This window comes from Carassius gibelio, chromosome A19 (assembly GCF_023724105.1).
Source record: "Carassius gibelio isolate Cgi1373 ecotype wild population from Czech Republic chromosome A19, carGib1.2-hapl.c, whole genome shotgun sequence".
In the NCBI taxonomy this organism is placed as follows: Eukaryota; Metazoa; Chordata; class Actinopteri; order Cypriniformes; family Cyprinidae; genus Carassius; species Carassius gibelio.
Genome location: NC_068389.1, coordinates 17,677,749 through 17,699,082, shown reverse-complemented (window position 1 = coordinate 17,699,082; position 21,334 = coordinate 17,677,749). Strand labels below are relative to the sequence as shown.

The 21,334-nt window shown below is 37.1% G+C and overlaps 2 protein-coding genes across 3 annotated transcripts; one reads left to right on the top strand and one right to left on the bottom strand.

Annotated features, from left to right (window-relative positions):
- Positions 1-591: 591 nt before the first annotated feature.
- LOC127935915 (protein FAM83H-like) lies at positions 592-10,199 on the top strand. Its single transcript, XM_052534136.1, has 6 exons — positions 592-1,083; positions 4,213-4,682; positions 5,227-5,391; positions 5,478-5,602; positions 5,699-8,459; positions 8,933-10,199. Exons 2-6 carry the CDS (start codon positions 4,233-4,235, stop codon positions 8,951-8,953), a joined length of 3,522 nt encoding a protein of 1,173 aa, XP_052390096.1. The 5' UTR covers positions 592-1,083; positions 4,213-4,232; the 3' UTR covers positions 8,954-10,199.
- si:ch211-199g17.9 (uncharacterized protein LOC108180085 homolog) lies at positions 10,140-15,281 on the bottom strand. 2 transcript variants are annotated; one of them, XM_052534138.1, is made up of 10 exons: positions 15,070-15,281; positions 12,907-12,954; positions 12,682-12,741; positions 12,518-12,592; positions 12,363-12,410; positions 12,210-12,264; positions 11,894-11,983; positions 11,540-11,603; positions 11,330-11,396; positions 10,140-10,493 (listed from the first exon to the last, which is right to left on the bottom strand). In XM_052534138.1, the coding sequence occupies exons 2-10, from the start codon at positions 12,926-12,928 to the stop codon at positions 10,396-10,398; spliced, it is 579 nt and encodes a 192-aa protein (XP_052390098.1). In that variant the 5' UTR covers positions 12,929-12,954; positions 15,070-15,281; the 3' UTR covers positions 10,140-10,395. The 2 variants fall into 2 exon arrangements, with proteins under 2 accessions (XP_052390098.1, XP_052390097.1); XM_052534137.1 differs by lacking the exon at positions 15,070-15,281 and adding an exon at positions 13,077-13,202.
- Positions 15,282-21,334: the final 6,053 nt, after the last annotated feature.

Genomic DNA, 21,334 nt, shown 5'->3' with positions numbered 1-21,334 from the left:
AATTTACAGGGTGGTTTTGCTGTAGTAAACACTACTGTTGCACATGTAGAAACATATTTCTGTCGTATTTAAAATAAAAGTCTGTTCTAATCCTGTTCTGAATTCATTCATTCTTTTGAAAGATAAAAAAAGGATTGAGTAGTATGATTCAGAGGATGAGTAATTCAATAAGCCTGTTTTACAGGTGTTGTGATAATTATTTTAAGGCGTCTATGTTTTAAAATAATAATTCACTGAGGAAGACTAAGTGCCAGAATATAACATGGAAAAGGAAGAGGGGAAATGACTGGATATTTGATGTTAGGAAAAATCTTATAATAAAAACAACACATAGGCCTATTAACTTTTAATACGATTTTAAGATGGCTATTGGTAAAGTTGTTTACACGTATGAGCGCAGCCACTAGAGACACGTTATTCTATATAAATAGAGAGTATTAAAACATTAACTATTTATGAATTATTTATCTTCTATACTGTACATACATACAAAGAAGAAGAAAAACCCCCCAGTGTGATCATGACCTGGGTGCGCCTTTGTCCTATGTGTAACAATCCACCATCTGTCTGTCTGCTCTCTGTGGAAAGAGGAAGAGAAGGGTGAGCTGGGATATGGAACGCACAAGTGGACCTTCACGGAGCAAATTTGTACATGATTTGCCGTTTATGCAAACAGATCAACTGCAACAAAACCTGCTGTAAAAGCCTTCCTTCTTTCACTGCAGTGTATTCGGCTTCATCGTAGTCAGTTTTGTAGTCTCTGTAGGTGAGCGGTGACGCCGGCGATGGCTGGGAGGAGTTTCACAACTGAAATTCAAAGAGTTCAAAGTCGTTCTTCACGAACCGAGCGCTGTTATCTTAAAGGGGTTGAGACGTTCGGGCGGGCAGGACTCGGCCGAACGCGAACAGGTTTCTCTAGGGCAGCTTTTCGCCTTGAAGCTGAATAACTTTGGGTGGGGTTTCGACGACATCTGGAATGTACCGCGGATGCATTCGCTGAACAGGGGGTGAAAATAACCGACTTTTTCGGAACCGAAAAAAGTTTATTTCTGCAGGCGACTCCAAGTAACTCCAAACGTAAAGGTAAGGACGAGCGCAGGAGACTCAACTTTCATTAGAAGAAGTCACAATGTGTGAACGAGCATATGACCGTTGACTGCAGAAATGCACTTATTAGCTACTACTAAATGTTGTAATAAACTTGAATTTAATTGAATTGAAATGTCCTGTAGAAACTCTCTACGAGAGGTCTTACAGCTGTTTTTATTCTTAAACGTTGTTTGCACTTTATTCTGATAAGAGATTCAGACTCTACATAGCAGCCCATTTGAAAGCCTTTTGAAGTAAGCATGAAAACAACTAAGAATTAATTAACTTGTTTAAACAGTCGTTTTGAAAATGATGGAGTTAAGTTGTGACGGCAGTGTCAAAATGATGGCAGTTTTTTATAAAATTTCTTAAAACTGTTGAGTATTATAAGTATTTTATTAGAGTATAAGTCTACTATTGATCTTTGAAATATGATGGTTCAGTGTCTTGGGTGCACAGAATTATTGTTAGTAATTGCTCAGTAATATATAATTGCTTTTAATATATAAAATCTGTCTTTAGACTGACAAACATTGGATCCTTCAGGGAATATTCAGTGTCACATTAGTGTTGGAGAGTAATTGAGAAAAAATATCTGGCGGAGTGTTGCGGATTATGTACGGCATTTCAGGATTAAGAAAGCACCAATATTATGGCTAACAAAAAAAAAACAAAAAAAAACTAGAATTTTCAATAAATGGAAAAAGTCCTAATTTTAAATTATACTCCGTTTTGCCCCCCCTCCCAACCTATAACAACATTATTATATACAATATGGAAAATAGATGCATTGAGATTAGCAAAGATTTCATTTATTAAATGCATGTTATTAAATGCTTAGTATTTCCAAAATATGAATGTAAGTGTGGATAAGGTGATGGAAGTTAATCTGAAATGAAGAAAATGAGTATGCACCGTTTAAAATATTCAACATTGGACGATACCAATAAATAAATGTAAAAAAGATAATGTCAGCAATAGGCCTACACACATCATGACATAAAACAAAGTCAGTGTTCAAATATAGATGTTTATATAAATTTAGTATTTCTGAATTATCGTTTATTCTGCCTGTGAATATTACATAAAAAGTGTTGCAGCTGTAAATGTAATATAATTTCACAATGAGGTAAATAATCATAAAAAAGTAAAGGGTTCATTTAAAAAAAAAAATGGTTATGCAAAAAACTCTTTCTGTTTGCTGAAAATAATTAAAACTATTGCAAAAAGTAAGCTACTGAAACACTGACTGCCTGTCATATTTCAGTCTCACTCTCTGTTGTTAAGGTTATCCCAGGAATGTAAAGCATTTTCTTCCCAAGTCTTTTCTAGTTATGTTCTTGTTCTTCAATTTAAAAATACTTTACGTACATGAGTGATGTCTGTGCAGACAAGCGTATAAATACATATCTTATCAAAAATTACAACTATATTGGCACTTAGAGTGTAGACCCGCAGGTATAAAGTTTCACTGCTCTGCATTTGTGTAATTTCATTCCTTTCATGTCTCTTCGTTTTTTTCACAATTTGCCATCCATTTGCGAGATCAATACAAATAAACTTGAATTATTATTATCAGTCACTCACTGTAGTAATAGATTTTAATAAAGATTAAAGGCTTAAAGTTCAGTCTTAATAAACAGACATTAACAGCGAAGCAGTGCATTGTCTGGTAATCTTGGTTGAATCCACTCAAACATGATTTACTGGTCTGGGTGTCAACTCTCATCAGAAAACATGCTGACAGTGCAGGTTTCATATTAGATGAAAAAACTGATCATAATCAAGAATATTTTTGCAAATATTCTTAAACATTTTTAAGTGTGTTCAGATTGTCTGTCTATCTATCTATCTATGCACACACACACACACACACACACACACACTTATATCTATAGAGAGAGATGTAATCTGATAATACTTGGGTTAGTTAACTTAATTTTTAAGAATCTCTTGTACCAATGGGAGTTTACATTATGTAATGGACATGTTATGAATCAGCCACATCTTTCAGCCACATCGTCTGATTCTAAGGTGCATAGTTAACCCAGCAAATTCTTTCACACGTGTATCAGCAAAACACTCCCCTCTTTGATTCAGTCACGTTTCTTGTGTTTTTCCCTTTCAGTTGATGTCTTTCTGCTTCCCCTCTTGCCCACAATGAGTCACTCGCCAACAGACTGACACTGTTTCCATGGCGATATCTAAAATACCAACAAATGTACACAACCTTCAAAAACTTTCATACTGGGGCCTAACCTTGCTAAGGGTTCATTGTCTGGAAGATTACAGAACAGCTAGGAATTTTATAAGTACACAATGAGTCAAACAGCTAGTTTTTCAGCGGGTCAATCTATCCTAGCATGCAGTAGTGCATTTTTTAGTTATATTTCAAAATACACTTGTTGACTGATTGGTGATTTAACATCTGTGTTATGCAATAAATAATAGGAAGATTTAAAACATTGTCTTAACATGCAGAATTTGTGCTTCCTGGTTTATGGTAAATGCAAAAAACAAAAACAAAAAATTGTCCAAAATACAGTATGCTATTTCATATTTGTTATTGTATCCTGGTATTAAAAAGCTTTTTTATTTTTTTTTTTATTTTTTTTACAAAAAATAAATAAATAATATATATATATATATATATATATATATATATATATATATATATATATATATAATTGATAAAAATAATGGGTAACACTTTAGAATAAGGTTCCATTAGTTAATGTTAGTTAACTACTTTCGTTAACATGAACTAAGCAAGAACAATCCTTCTACAGCATTTATAAGTCTTAGTTCATGTTAATTTCAACATTTACTAATGCATTATTTAAATCAAAAGTTGTGCTTGTTAACATTAGTTAATGCACTGTGAATTACCATGAACTAACAATGAATAACTGTATTTTCATTAACTAACATTAACGAAGATGAATAAATACAGTAATAAATGTATTATTCATTGTTTGTTCATGTTAATTAATACATTAACTAACATTAACTAATGGAACCTTATTCTAAAGTGTTACCAAATAATGAAAACATTTTAAACTAAATTTTAGTTTTGTTTTTATTTTTCCACATGCTTATTTATTGAAAAATTTTGTTTCCCAGGTTGTTTTCTGTTCTCCACCATGGCTCACCGTTCACAGAGTTCTTCATTGGGTGACAACCCCCTGGATCCCAATTACTTGCGTCCGCATTACAGAGAAGAGTATCGCATGGCTATTGATGCCCTGGTTGAGAAGGACGTTGAGGGCTATTACAATTTTTTACAAAGTGCTAATGTAGTTGACTTTTTATCGAGATCAGAGATTGAGCATATTAAAAGCACTGTACAATCACCACAGAGTGCTGGAAATGTACCAGAACTGCCATATCGAGAAATAGATCAGGATGGGTCTTCTGACACCTACTGGCCAATGCATTCTGATTTGGATGCACCAGGACTAGACCTTGGTTGGCCTCTGCAGCAACATTGTTTTGTGGGGCCCACAGAGGTCACAACGTTGGTAAACCCTTCTGACCCTGAGCGACCCAACATTAAGGAGCAGGCCCGGCGACTCATCAAAAATGCTCATCAGGTTAGTGATTTCAAATTTATAAATGTTGTCAGACTGGAATCAAGAATATGAAAGGTCAACTCAGTTATCATATTCCTCTGGAAAAACATTTGGTCTAAATATATGTTTAAAATGGTTTACACTTATATGAAATTAAGACTATGACCAGCCAAATACTACTTATTTAATGTCAGTATTGCTCATGAAATAAATGAAGCATAGCAGGCTGCGTGAGTGAGGATGCTGTACATTAATGCTGATTATGATATTGTGAATCTTATTGGTTATTGCAACATAAACAAAAATAACTGATAATTTGTGTGCCACAACTGCATGTCATGTAAAATCAGAATTTTAGTCAGCATCAGTTGGTTCATCATCTATTCATCAGTTGTTTCTTTCTTTCTCACAGATTTGATTTGTATTTGAATGAGTATCAAAGAAAGCAAGTGTATAAATAATAAAGTACATTGTAACTTGACTAGTTTTAATTTTCAACTTAATTTTCAACAGCTTGTGGTCAATCCGAATTGCTATTTTCATGTTTATTTCCTCTTTCTAACAGGTAATTGCAGTAGTAATGGATATTTTCACAGATGTTGATATATTTGCTGATCTTTTGGATGCTGCAGCACGTCATGTGCCTGTCTACATTCTGCTGGATGAACAAAATGCCCATCATTTTGTTAACATGGTGGCGAGCTGTAAAGTTAACCTGGATATAATCCATGTAAGTTCAGTTTGCCTCAACTAGTCCCAAGTTTTAATTAGAATTTTAAGAAAAAGCAGACTTAATGGTGACTTCACTGGTTACAGATGATGCGGGTACGGACAGTGGCAGGCATTACCTATTTCTGCCGCACAGGAAAATCATTTAAAGGTCAAATGATGGACCGTTTTCTTCTGACAGACTGCAGAGCAGTGATCAGTGGAAACTATAGGTGAGCTCAGTGATAGACAAGTATTGAACTCTAATCCATGCATACTTGAATGTGACACAGATGACACTGAACACATTTCTTTCTTTCTTTCCTCAGCTTTATGTGGTCTTTTGAGAAGATCCACCGCTGCATTGCCCATTTGTTCCTTGGAGAACTAGTTGCCACATTTGATGAAGAGTTTCGTATCTTGTTTGCTCAGTCTCAGCCTCTTGTTATTGAAAATGCCCTTGTACCCGTGCCACATGGCAACCAGTTTGGCATAAAAAGGACTCAATCACTAAGGAACCCCAGAGGATATCTTCGCCAACCTGAACTTACTGGTTCCCCATTTGGGGATCGTCTTGAAACCATACTACCTTTCCGAAGGAATGACCCATTCCGCCATACACTTGAACCAAGTGCAGGTCCTATGCAGGTCACAAATTATGCAACACAGCAGTTCAGGATGCAACAGTCATCCTTGGATCCAGGACGCTCAATGTTAGCCTCCAGGCAGCTGGAAACTAATGCCTTTAAGAGGCATAGCTATGCTGAGGGCACCCGTGAAACCTACACCTCCTCCCGTCAGTATATGAAACAGCGTGTAATGAACAACTTGGAAGAGATGGAATCGCATTACCAGCGAGAACAGCATTACTATCAAAGTGAGGGCAAGGGACCAAATTCTGAGCAAGGGCACTATGACCGCCATAACTATGGCATGTACAAGACAGATCAACACTCCGATCCTGCATATCCTCCTGAACTTGAAGCACCAGGAAATCTGAATGTTTTATCCTCTGACGACCTCAAAAGTGATTCAGAAAAATATTACAACGCAGGAGGGGGACGCTACGGTCCACAAACCAACAAGAGGCCTGCTGCGGGCCACGCATATGCCTGTCAGAATTCGCCGACTCAGCCACATCCTCCAGACCACAAGCAGTTGTTCTCCACTGGAGAGCAAGCACGGCAGACCCAGGACCCCACTGTGAAGCATGGATTGCGGAGTTGGAGAATCAACTCTTATCTCAGCACTTATGAAGATGCAGGAGAGGAGGGCCTGCATCAGCCAATGGGTCCAGATGCTTTTGATGAGCCACATCAACAACCTGACAGCAGACTTTATAACTCAGAGGTACCAGGCCTTCATTTAAGAGAGCGTCCGAATATCCCAACTAAGTCAAACCTTGATTTGCGGCCACGTTTTGGTAAACCTATCATACATGATAGGAATAAAGTGAAAGATATTAGCTCTGACTTGGGTCCCACAAATACTGACACATTAAAGCCAGCCATTTCAGATTCATCACTAGCATCTTCAACAGACAATGAGAAAGATTCAGAACCAAGAGAACCAAGGGAAATCAGCATTACCAAGCATGAGTCATTCCGATCTAGAATTAACCCAATGCTGCAAAGGAGCTCAAGACTAAGGTCTTCTTTAATCTTCAGTTCCTCAAAGCTAGAGCAACACAGCTCCTCACAAGCCAAGTCTGGTGGGGAGTTACAGGAGGCAAAAGATGAGAGTGAGCCTATTCGATATTCATCTATTGTGGAAGAGATTCTGGAAAAGAGGAGATCGGTGTCAAGAGAGCCATTTGACTGGAATAAGCATAAAAAAGCAGATGAAAAAGATGTTAAAAAAGCATCAACAAGAGATTTCACTAAGATCGAAGATGCCAAAGAGAAGCCCATCAAAGAAAAGGAGCAACCTGAGAAACCTAACAACCCTGAACCTGAGGACAACAAAGTTACACAGCCAACAGAGCCTTCGAGATCTCAGCAAACAACTTCTTCCCTAAGTATGAATGACCCTGCAAGCAGACTTCAGTACTTCAAAGATTTGGCAGAAAAGAGAAAGAGCTCAAAAGTAGAGTTAAATTTGGGTACTAAAAGTCGAGAAGCAGACGTGAAAAAGCTAGACCTCTCTGATACAGCAAACAAAGTTCCAGATGTGCTTGTTACTTCAGAGGAGCCCACTGTAAAGACACAAGAGCCATCATTTACGCTAACAGATCCTGTACCACAGCGTCTCGTGATTGCAACAAAGCCATCTGAAATCTGTGCTGACAGGCCGCTCACAAACAGCAAAACAGAGAGCACAGCTGATGCATCAAAGAAAGAGCCGATTAAAGAACCAACTAAGTCACTTCGGCCTTTCCCTTCACCCAAGTTCTTAAAACCATTCAAAGCCTCTCAATCTTCTCATCGTCGTATCTCATGCGGCGAAGAGATTCTTACGGATGCAACAGATGCTGAAAAGAGCGAGTTTAAGAAGTCTCGCAGCTTTAGCTCATCGGGTATCACCCGTGCAGAGTCCAAAGACAGCCTGAGCTCCCTAAACCTTGGGAACTCTGATGGCAAAGATACAAAAGCCCTTGATTTCCTCAAGAAACAAACACAGAGATTAAAGGGTTTCCTTGGGGCAAAGGGAGAAAAGAAGCAGTCAGGAGTCTCCAACTCTAAAGAGGACAAGTCAATGAAAACAGTCCCTGAAGTGCAAGAGGAGCCCTCAGAGAAAGAGAAACCATCTGAATCCATATCATCTTCAACCACAGTAGGGAACAACAAACCCAATGCTAAACCGACTCCATCACGCTATCAGTCCTCTACCTCAAATTTGATATTCAGCAGCAACCTCAGGGATGATACCAAGGTGATCCTAGAGCAAATCTCAGCAAACAGCCAGAAGAACAGGCAGCAGGCTGAAGAGTCTGGGAAAGATGAGGGGGGAAAGGAAGTTTCCAATTCATCCTTCCAAATTCAAAACCAGAGCCGGGTCAGCCGAACTGCAGTAAATCTACAGGAGAGGGACAATCTGCTGAAGAGAATAGAGAGTATGCGCAAAGAAAAGAAGGTCTACAGTCGTTTCGAGGTACTTTATCATAACCGTGTTATGAAACATCTGAGTGACATCTGATTAGATCAGTCGCATGAGATCCTTGTACAATATCTGTAGTGAACTTATGTCTTATTTCTGCTTATATCTTATTAATTAAGTATTATTAATTCTGAACAAAGCATTTAATGTAGAATTTCATGTCCAGGTATATTTATTGACAAATTATATTTTTCCTTTTACATGTTTATTTATTATTTGACTTTACGTTCTTTTTTGTTATGCCTAGAATTTAAAATGTCTTTAAATTTAAATTTCAGCGCATTGATTCAGTGTCATATGCCATGACATTTAAGTATCCATTTGTTTGCAGCCTCCAATCTATTTGTTTTCATTTATGGTAGAAATAAATGAAATAGACTATCACAGAATCTCCTGTATAATTTGTGGTTTGATGGATGAGAGATTAGTAGGATGTTTCACTCACATATTTGTCACTTTTTCAACAGATGGGGAATAACCTGGGATAACAAAATATGGAAGAAGGGGGCCAAAGTTCTTCACAGAGAACTGTAATGAGAACCTGAAACCATACAAAAAATTGTACCAAACATCCCCAATACTCCTGTGAACAAACAAAGAGGAGCAAATAAGTCGCTTCACATAAAAACATCTACTAAATGACTAGTAATCTACATGGTCCACGGATCTCATATAAACAGACCACGAAAATAGCTCAACCTCAAATATGAGGATTCTTGCTGCAGCAGGAGGAATATTCCTTGCTTTGTGCCAATCTGAGCCCACAGATGATTTACTTTTCCCTTATATGGCATGAGAGCATACCTCATAACAGTAACCACACACTATTCCTGCAGAACATAGAAATACGAATCAGGACAAAGGAGGGTTAAGACTTCAAGAGGATTGTCTCAGCTTTACCTTTTTCTAACTGACCTTATAGTTATGATGTGTATGTACAAGTGAACACTATTTCCAACTTCCAAAGGAAATTAACATGTCTGGGCAGAAACTGAGATATGCTACTCTGAAGGCACCAAAACACACCCTCTTTAAAGTACATCACACAAACACCCCAGGATATGTCAATGCTGAAATTATGCTTTGGTGGTGACCGTGCCAATGGATCACAGGCATAAAGAAAACCAGAGATAGTTGGTAGACAACTATTGTACTTTTAAAGGGAAAGAACACAGAAACTATGGAAAGTATTTATGGGATGTCTGAAAATAAAAGGAAGCCTGTTCATTAATTTTTTTTCCCTCTATCAACATTTTGCTATCAAGAAAGTGAACTGAAAGCTGAGAAAGTGATGTTAATGTTGGCATTTTAATTTCATTAGCAATCAGAACTTGCAGTATAATAGTTTCAGACATACTACACATGTACATTCCTGCATGAACTGTGTTGTCAGGAGAAACCATAAAATATAAGGTTGATAAGGATATTCTCAGGACTGGGCTTTAGCCTGTACTTTGTCAATGCAAAATTTAAGACAGACCGGTATTACTGTTACCAAAATTTCCCAGAGTTCCCTGCTGGATGTGTCATAGGACTGATTCATGGAGACTGGAAGCTGATCTAATGAGGAATATCTGATCTAGAAGTACGTTGGAATTAATGATAGAGTTTTTTGATAGAGTGTCATCAGTACTTTTTTTGTTGTTTATAAATGAAAATTTTGGGGAATTTGGACTTGTTTACAAACTTTTATTATTGTGACGTAGAAATTCTAAATAAATGATTTAGAAACTTTTATATTAAACATACAAGATGATTTGATCAACAGTATATGTTCACAAATATTTTTTGACAGTACAGTTGGTAACCAGTTAAATTAGAACAATGAAACAGAATTGGAAATAATATATATGCCGCTTCTTTGTAATATTCATATTTGTTGGAAGTAATTACATACTCAGCTCAAGTTTGCAAAATCTGTTTGAGATATTCATGATGCATTGTCACAAGTGTCCATGCACATCTCTGCATTCTGGGTGCAGCTTAACCCATCCAGAAGCTTGGTCAACTGCTCCAGCTTCTGTTGTTCTGTAGAGATGGACACACAAACACAAATGAAAGTATCAGATTACTCTGAGGATGATGTTTAAGGGCTGTCAGTCAAATGTTACAAATTCAGTTCTAGATCCTTAGACACTTGTGTACGAGGTTACTAGGGCCTGCGCAGACTAATCGACTTCATTGCTCTGCCATGATGCTTTAAGCTTGATGTCGGCAAGTCACTGATCCTATAGGGGGTGCAACAGGATAAGAAATCTTTGAAGGACTTCCACATTTACTCTTACTAATGCAATCATATGAATGTAATCTTTACTGTGCGACTTTATCTGTATCTGATTTAGAATGAGCAGAAATCTGTGAGAAATATAACGACCCAAAGACAAAAGAACTGATATAAATGAGCTGTTATAGGAGCAGTAGCCACATGGGCAGCACTGTGTCATATGCCATAGCTGTGCACTACTGTAGATGTTTGAGGTTCAGCTGCAGAATTACTTGTTTATTAATGACGGATCTGCGACTAGTTGACTTTGACTTTTTCATCACGTAAAAGTCGACTGTAAAAAATCAGAAGTTGTTCTTGTGCCATCCCATCATAGCCTTAGGATGTTTTAAAATTGGCTAAATTCAGAATAGTGTATTACACTTAATATGTCTGCCATAACTTTATTCACCAGAGCAACTGCCTTGAGTTGACTGGCAAAATTAGTCATTTTGGAAAAACTACTGGATTAATTTGACTTTTACGTCTGAATGAATCCAGGACGCATCGAATGTCAAACTAAGCACGCAAGTACACACTGGTTGTACTGGAGAGGACCATAAAAACTAAGCAAGGGCACAAAATTAATAATAAAACATACCAGCCTTCAGCAACTGCTCAGTGGTATACTCTGCAGACTGTATTTCTGCTGGAAGTCTTTTTGGAGTCTGGAAAAAGAAAGAAAAAAAGACATAAAATCTATTATTAAATGTTATAGTTGTACAACAAACAAAGCAGTTTCCATTTTACAGTTACAAATAAAGAAGACTCAGTTGCAAGTATTTAATATCCATTCTCATAGGCCACTTACAAAGACATTGGACAGGTTTTTATGCTGCTCCATTAAATGCTGAAGCTGATTCTCAAACTTCATCCTAAAATTAAATTAGTTAAAAATTGTTAGAATTTCAAAAGCAGTCTTCTCTTAGCAATACAATATGCTCTTATATTTTTAGAGTCGTCAATTATTCCTGATACCATCAGTAATGGCTTGTGCTGCTGAACTTGTTTTGGCATTTCAGTTTGAATGTGGGCATTTCAATAAATATTCTGGCGATACATGCAATGCAATTTTAAGAAATGACACACCATGTCATGTCTATTTTTTTAATATCTAAAGAAACAACAACTATTTCCCTTCGCTGTTAAAAACAGTAAGTCATACCGAATCTTTCTGTGCTTCAGTTTGGTCTCCTGAATCTGAAAGCAGCACTGCTTTACTGCTTCCTCTTTCTGATGGTTCTGCTCAAGCTGCCTGCAGAGTTACATGTTAGATCATAAATCAAATAAAATGATGCCATCTAGTAATTTGTGTTAAAGTAATAAAAATGACAAAATTCTGCTCTCAACGTCATCCGTTTACAAGACTTACTGACCTCAGACTAAAGCTCAGAGTTTTGGTGACTGTGATTCAGCTTCCATATAAAGTGAAGTAGTTCATTGTCTAAATACCCATGAGTGTTTTATGGATATGTGCTTACCTTTGTGCCTCCAGCTGGAGGTCCTCACATTTGAGCTGCAGAGATCTGTTTAACTCTTTATGACAAGATAATACGTGTTAACATATATCTGATTACAAAGCTTAAATGTAATTTATGGGCTCATTGTTTGGTTTTAGACTAACGTTATAGTACCTTCCTTTTCATTCAGTGTACCCTCCAACTGTAGGGCTTCAGCAGTTACTGCAGCAAAGAAACGTATCTGATCTTCATTGTTTTACTCTCATTGGTACTGTGTGAATCATACTAATTTACCATTTGAGGGTAATGTGAGTAAACAGTATACATACATGCATCCTCTTCCTCCTTCCTAGCACATCTTAGGAGTGTAGTTTCCTTCACTTCATCCTCAAGGTTCTTCTTAGCTGTATTCAATATATGGGTGTGAATTTTTGCTTTATAAAACGTGTTGATTTACACTCTGATTGGCTGACTGATTTACAGCCTAACTGACCTTGTTGCAGCTTCCTGAGTTTGATTAACAGCTCTGCTGGTTTCGGTTCTGCCCGCCTGCCTATAAAAAGACCAAGAAGAAATTTAAAGGCATTAAATCCCATTAAGTGGATAGAGATTAAATATCTGTTTTATGGGTAGGCACTCATCATGTAATGAGGCTAATTGTAAATCTAAAAAAAATATTGAATACGTTATATTAGCTCGTTAATGAATCATGCCATACCTGGGCTTTCTGGAGTCTTCATAATATCCTCAATGTTGAATGATGACTCTGTACAAAACAATAATTAGCAAGCTGCAGTAACGTTACTCGAAAATCAAACTCAAGCTGCTTAATTTAGCGGACTAGCCAACACTTCTAACGTTACACAAAAAGCAAACAAAACAACCCACCAACTATCACACTCATAACGACGCCAGGAGATAAACTGTAATAATTTATTATATATATCTAAATTTTGTGAGGTAAATATATACTGAGGAGAATGTGTTCGTTGGTAAGCGGGGTTTTTTTAGAGGTCAGTTGGAAGGTCGCGTACGTTCAACTGCCGTTAACGCGCAGCGGTCTTTTGAACAAACTGGTACTCTTCTCGTAAAAGACCGTTTGATTTAAATTTCTGTGTAAATTATGTGATGAATTTAATTTTTATTCATATAGATAGATAGATAGTTAGTTAGATAGATAGATAGATAGATAGATAGATAGATAGATAGATAGATAGATAGATAGATAGATAGATAGATAGATTTTTACTTCACTTTACTTTAATAAGTATAGAATTTACTTCACTTTAGTCTTTCCTTCACTCACTTTGTTTGGTTGGTTGTAAATTGGTCATTTGGCGCGATCACTTGGTAAAACATGGTACTGCAAAGAAAAAAAAGCTGCACAAACAAGCTCACCCCTGCAGGCTTTTCTAGTATAGTAAATAAATATTTGGCCTACAAAATTATCACACCATTCAGATTACAGGTTTGTGAATTTTTTTTTATTAAAGAAATAAAAACACTGAAATTCAGCATTGGTGAATGCCTCCCTAAATTAATTACTACAACCTGATCACATTTTCAAGAATATTAATCGCCAATAACACTGACATAAAAAAGTGGGGAAAAAAAGTTTAGTTTCGGATTAGGTGGACAATTTTTTGTTTAGAACAAAGTAGCAGTTTTCCATTTTATTTCTCTAATTTAATAAACCTAAAATCCAGTTTTCAATCTTGATGCAAAAAGGAGATTCAGTCAGACATGCAGATGAAGATGAACTAAAATTATAGTAATAATAATAAGATAATAATAATAATAATTTCTTCCAATAAGCAAATAATGTATAAATTATAATAAAAGATTAGATTTACTGAAATGACAGGAGCCCAGGCGCCTACCATGCTACTGTTAACACAAAAGGGCACACATTTCAAAAGGTTAAACAATATGTTAAACACACACAGATTTATACTAAGATAGCAGAATACATGGATATATGAAAGTAATAATAAAAGAATAGCAGTTTGATTCATAAAGCATAAAATTCATGAGGCATTACGCAAACTTTCAGCAAAACTGAAATATAAATCAAAAGAGATAAAAATTAAAACAAAGTAAATTCTAATGATTATAAAGAATAGTGGTAAATAATGAATATATAAATATATATATAAAGTTTTTTTTTATTGTGTAAACCACAAAATAAATTTTTAGATTTATACTTTAAGAAGAAAAAAATTTCATGCTCAGGAGTGTTTGATTATGATTAGAGATAAACTCTGCCAGAAAGTGGATCTCGTAGTCCAGATGTGAAGTTCCCTGCTCTATACCAGTTGTGTTGTTATCAGAAGGGGGCTCTAGGACATTTAAAAGTCTGACTGGGACCTTGAGATAATCTATCAGTATCTGTATGTAATCATATTAATCATCAATATGTTTTGCTTTGTTTTCCAGTATAAATATAAAATACCCTTGAAATGAAATTAATTTACTTCAGGAGTAATAGTACATAAAATAATATTAAATATGAATTTTTTTTTTTTTTCATTATCTTGCTTGTGTCAATTACCATCCCTACCCATAGATGTGTACCTTTCCCCTTTTTAAGATTGCTTGTTTAGGGCAAAGTAGCCCTAAATTTTTAAATATATATATATATATATATATATATATATATATATATATATATATATATATATATATATTACTAATATGTGAAGAGCTTGTAATGTGATTAAACCTTAAAGCTACAAAACTTACTGATTTCCAGTTTTTTTTATTTTGTTCGTTGATTAACAGACATCACATCAGCTGGGTTATAGCTAGGTTTTTTTTAGCTGTTTTAAGAGCTGCTGATGCTACACATAACGTGGATCTGACACGCATCATATTTTCTCACCTTTTCTGACCCACTTCAGGTCTTAAAGTCTTGACTGATCTGACAAGTTGAATTGGGTTTGTTAGATGAAGGAGACAGTGCTGGGGTTTTGGTAACTTCACGACTTAACTGAAGACATAACTAAAACATGCATGCTCATAGTTTCTTTCACGCTTTAATAGTAAATCAGTGGTCTCAAACTCAATTCCTGAAGGGCCACAGCTCAGTAGAGTTTAGCTCCAACCAGCTCCAAATCACACCTGCTTGGAAGCTTCTAGTTATCCTGAAGACCTTGATAAGCTGGATCAGGTGTGTTTGATTAGGGTTGGAGCAAAGCTGTCGCCCTTCAGTAATTGAGTTTGAGACCAGTGTATTAAATGATACAAGCTATAGAGTGTGGCATGCTGCTGCAATTGTGCATGCAATTAAAGAGCATGTGCTACCAGCACATATAATGGCTGACAGGACTGGAAAATTGGATTTTAGTAAAATATGGCCTGACAATATCTCATCTGAATGCAGTTAACTGTTGTTCTACTGAAGCTCCCTCGTCAACTGCTCGTTTGACTAGTGCCTGGTGATGAGGCAAAGTTAGAGTGTGTGTCTGAAGAGTCTCAAGTCGCAAATTTGTGGTCGGAAAGATGTTCTGTGTATAAATACTGTACATGCAATTCTTGTCAAGAAAAAAAAAAGAGTCAGAAGCAGCAGTTGTTAGTTGGGTGGCCAACCCTAGCTCCACCTATGTGTTAATTGCATTAAATATTCTTAACGCGTTCAACTGAAAAAATATATATATCATTTACGGTGTTGCACATTATAACCACTCACACACAGCTCCATTGACTTTATGAATGCAATGGCAAATCAGAGGTGTTCAGATGAGTCATCGTTGAAATGCTGGAGCTCCATCTCAAGTCGGTCTCTGAACACTGCATCATTGAAGATGTCGCTTTAGGTCATCCTTTTCTTCCTTGAATATACTGAAGCCTTATCATATCATTGGCAAGGCCACCAAAGGTGATCAGTTGTGCAAAACAGAGGCTGGTCCCCCTGCACTATATGACGCCACTGAAATGCCAATTCCTCTGTCTCAAAGCAGCAGTCTGCCCTGTTCAGACTCAGGGCATGGTCTGCTGTGTACAGAAGCTAAGTAGCCCCCAGCCTCAGAGCAGCAGTTTACAATACACAGATCTCAGTGCTGTGACCTGCTATGCACAGAGAAGGAAGCGTTTCAGTCACTCACTCACTCATAAGCAGTAAGCAGCCCCCACCGGTCTGCCTTCCATAAAGCATTGAGCTTTGACCGCTCACTCACTCTCTCATAATATGGAGCTCCCTGCCTCAAAACAGTGATCGGTGATGTACACTCAAAAAAATGACTCTTTGGCTGAACATGATTCTTTCATGGACAGTGGTTCCACATGTTTGTACCATGTTATTTGGACATGAATAAATCAAGTTATAAGGACTTGTCTACCTTTAGTTGAGTTTACTCAGTTTGCTTTAGTTCATCCTACATGAAATATCTGAGTAGAGATAATATGTTTACATCATGTAGAACCACTGTCCATGCAAGTTTAGCCAAAGTGTTATAAAAACATTAGCAAGTAAGATATAACTTTTCTTTACACATGATGTTAATTGTTTGCAGTTTAAGGATGTTACTATGTGTACATCATACACTAGCACTCTCATTAAAGTTGCTTTTTTTTATTAAGCATTTTAGACGTTCTTTTAACCAGGTCCTCAACCCAACCACAAGCTCCACACTTCACCACAATGGTAACTCGCACAAAATACACCAATATAAAGTCTTTTAAAATGCCCACATAATAGAGCATTATACATGAAAAAGTCTCCTTATTATCACATTTTATTAAAAACTGCATAAAATAACACTTTATTTCAACATTTTCTCTCCCCATATCCAGTCCTGTGCAAAGCATGATGGGAAGTGTAAAACTTATTTTGAGGGACTTGATTGAAACATGTTCTTTCAAAATGAAAACATTATGTTAAACCAACGAGAGACAGTTTTAAGTCAGTTTAACATGACACAATCATGTTGAAATGAAAAATAGCCAAAATGGCATTAATTCAACATGAATTGTTCAGGTAAAGTGAACAAAACTAAAAATTCATTTTTTTGAGTGTATAGAGTACAAAGCGTTTCAGCCACCCACTTGCTCATGCAATATAAGCAGCCCCCCGTCTCAAAGCTGCTGTCTGTCCTATCTAAAATGCTCCAGCCACTCAATTCCGTTGTGTTGTGTTGTGTGTTGAAAAATGGCTTTGCCACTGTTTTCTCATAGGGGTGTGAAGTATTGCTTACACTAAACATAACGCTGGTGTAGCCGCCGTTCATCACCTCCTGTGATAAGCACCACTGACGGAGCTGTTGTTTATGTGAGTGTGTAGTGCTTTGTACGTTAGCTACTGTGCATGTTGGCATACTGTGCATTGTTCACCGCTTTCTATATAAGCACTGGCTGTGCAGCTGCTTTTGTGAGGAGGTGTGTTGCGTACGCTACTGCTACTTATGCTGGTGCTGCACTTTTCTTCACCTTTCTATTAGTGCTGCACAATAAATAGAAATTAAATCATAATCATGATTAGGCAAAAGCTGCGACTGTCATGCGTATCATTCAGTGAAGCACGGTTCCGTGATCAACAGTAAATCTCCATCCGAAGGTCTGTACAGGGGAATACAGATGAGCAGTAATTGGGTGACAGAGATTTCGTTGGAGAAACACTCTCTGGCACGTGTTTCACAGTAGGACTTATAGGCTGATGTGCAGTGCCATTGCTCACACTAATAGCTACTTCATATGCAAAACTCTTGCATTCATGACAGCTGTGTCCTATTATTTTAGCAGCATTCAGGTACTACAGATGTAGCTATCTAACCTGTTTTTGTCTTCCTGCAGATTTATGCTGCACACTGTGAATATTTTACCTTTAAGAGCTGGTTTAATGTTGTATGCACCAATATACTTGATGCTTATTATTACCATGCTCTGCATTTCATTAGTCCAGCATTGCTCCAATGTTTAAGTTAATTTAATTTAAGAGTTAATTTAGAGCAGGTAAGTTTCTGCTTTTAAGAGTTCCCAGGCTTTGGCAGAGTGCTTTGCTTTGCTCTGACTCATAAGATGAAGATGGCGAGATTGACAGTTCTCTTATGTCTGTTCTCACCATTCGTTGCGGGCGACAGGAACTTTAATAGCCTTTGTGTCCAGATCGTTCTGCTATGCAGTGCATTCATAACATGTGAAGTCATAATATATCTTTTGAAACATGCATTCATTTGAGGGCACTGAGACAGACACTCTAACAGGTTTGTCCATGGAACTAGATTATCAGTGGGCCAGAATATATCTACTTTATAGCCTGTTAGTCTCCTTGATGTTTTGTAAGAGTACTTGGACAGTGACTGTATCCTTGTTTTAAGTATACTGTTAAAACGACATGACACCATCATATTTATAGTCGCACGGCAGAATGTCCTGTCAATTAGAATTTCAAGTGGCACACAAAGGTTGATCACTTCTCACCCTTCTATATATAACTTGTGCTGGCCACCCTGGTCAGTTCTGTGATTTGAACGCTTCCTCATTTAAATCGCGAGTTTGCCTTTGCAAGAGGATTACGCTACAACTTGAACTGAGATTGTGGGTGGTGTCAAACAGGTCACTTGTTATTATAGCCTGAATGTTCCCTGCAATGCATGCACTGTCCATGCAGGAATCAAGCTAGCTGAAATCAATGTTCAGCATTCACCTTAAAATGTTGTAGTCCCACTATGTTGGCATTTTTCAACTCAGTGGTGTAAATACTGACTAAGGATTAGGACCAGTGCTACTGCTGCCTTCGTGTTCATCTGCACAGTGTTAACACCAAATGCATTATGTTCATGACAGCATCGGCATCAGCAACCGCTGCAGCAAATATCAGTACTAGGTGTTGGCACGATCGACACCATTAATCGCTCAGCACGGCCAGGCTCGCTGCCAGTTGCAACATTATGCAATGGTGTCTGTGTTGCTGCCACATGCATTATTTGGCCACCAACATACTGTAATGTTGCGTTGCTCACACTGTGAATGTCATGTGAACATCCAGGGGTAAACATTGCTAGGCAATAGTACCGTGGCCTAGCCATGTGTCTGCAGTACTGAATGGCTGCTGTTAATGCAGTCTGGAGACAAGCGACATTAATGCTGGCAGTGAGTGTATGGTTAATCCAGGATGAAGGCGGGACTGCTGTCCTTTACTCTGTTATGTGTTTGCAGTAATCTAATGCTTGTCCAATTTGCTCTTATAGCTGCTATGCTGAGCTTATGAGGTCTTCTGTTGTGTTAAGTACTATTAGTTGAGGTCAATAGATTTGCTTGCAGCTGATCTGTACCTTCTCTATCAACATGGTGGGATTTTATGAGATCCCTAAAGCGACATCTTCGATGACGCAGTGTCGAGAGACAGACTCGAGAGGGAACGTCTCCGGTTACCTAATGTAACCTCAGTTCCCTGATAGGAGGGAACGAGACACTGCGTATGCTGCCATGTTACATAGCTCAGAGACTTTGTCAGCTGAGCTCAGCTTCAGTCCAAAGATTCTGAGGCTCTGTTTTGTATGCTTGAACGCCACTGGCAGGCCAATTCTCACCCACAGGATTTCATTAGGCTTCAGTAGATTCGAGGAAGGAGAGGATCACCCCAAAGAGACATATTTGATGACACAGTGTCTCTTTCACTCCTCTCAGCAAATCAAGGTCACGTTAGGTAACCGGAGACATTTCGATCAATGCATGCTCTCGCTGACTGCACTTCTTTTATCATAAACAACAATGTGCAGATGTACGTATGATGCAAGTAAGAGATTCATTCATCAAACAGTGCATAGACAGCTTCACTGATTATAATGGGAGTTTTTTTTAAGTCCTTAAATTCGCACTAGACTAAAGTCAGTCATACTGTACTTCAACAATGAAAATGTTTTTTGCTCATGTTATCTGTATAATTTATTTGCAGAATAACTGTTAAAGTGAAAGTGTTACAATAAGTAACTTAATTAAAATTTCTTTTTTCTTTTTTTATTCTGATCAAGTTAAATACAAATCTAGTTATATTGAAATGTAACATAACACCCACATCTGTTATGATGTGCATTGTTAACAGATTACACTAACATGTATGTATGTATATATATACACACACACACACACACACACACACACACACACACATAAATATATATATATATGGGGTGATACTCTGGGGACACACTGCCTTGGTGGTCTTATGGCAGAGATTGTCCGTGCTTCATTTAAACAATGGTTTTCATAGGGCATCATATATCCTTTAATGTGTGGCTAAGGACTGGAGCTGGGAAGATTTCTAGAAAAGGTATTCTAGATGAAACACAAGAATGCCCTAGAATCTTAGATGTAGATACAGCCTGGCATGTGAATAATGGTTTGACAGAGATTTGCTTAAAGGTGTTTTAGCATCCACATGTACTATGGAAGGGTCCATGCAAGCATAAGACAATTGTGTAGGGTTTCTACATTCTTCAGTAAAGACTAAATGAATGCATTAAATCTAAACAAAAATATGCACTCAAAGCACACATAATAAATAAATAAAAAACTTAATAAAGGTAGTTAATGTAAGAAAACATAAGAAAATTAAAGAATATAATTTCATATTTCCAGAAACCTCCCTTTGGGTAAAACTGGTGTAAAATAAAGTAAACAAAGTTTTTATCAAATTGTAAAAATGCAGAGAGTTTTCTGTAGGACTTAGGTGAAGGGTTGGTATAGGACAATAGAAAATACAGTTTGTACGTTATAAAAGCCATTACACCTATGGAATGTCCCCATTTAGGTAGCTAAGTAATTATATGTGTATGTGTCTATGTGTGTGTGTGTGTGTCTGTTCCTCATCTAAATGTATGTTTTTACCTTAATCTTACAGTACATTATAAACCCTTCTGATCATTTATTTTGTCTGTCTCAAAGGCACTTCTCTCTTTTCTGTTAAGTCACAGATGTGTTTAGTTTTGCTTACCAAAGGCAAAAAAGAAAAATATTGGCAAGAAGAATTTGGTGACATGAACAGAATCTGAACTGCAAAACCGAGCTCTAACACAAAAATGTATTACTGGTAGAAGAAAGCAGATCGTACAAAAATGCTGATTATTATTATTTAATCTATAGTTATTCACCGTCTTCTTACGTGCATTTATTCATTCCATGTTTTATCTGAGAGGTGAATAGGGGTCTGG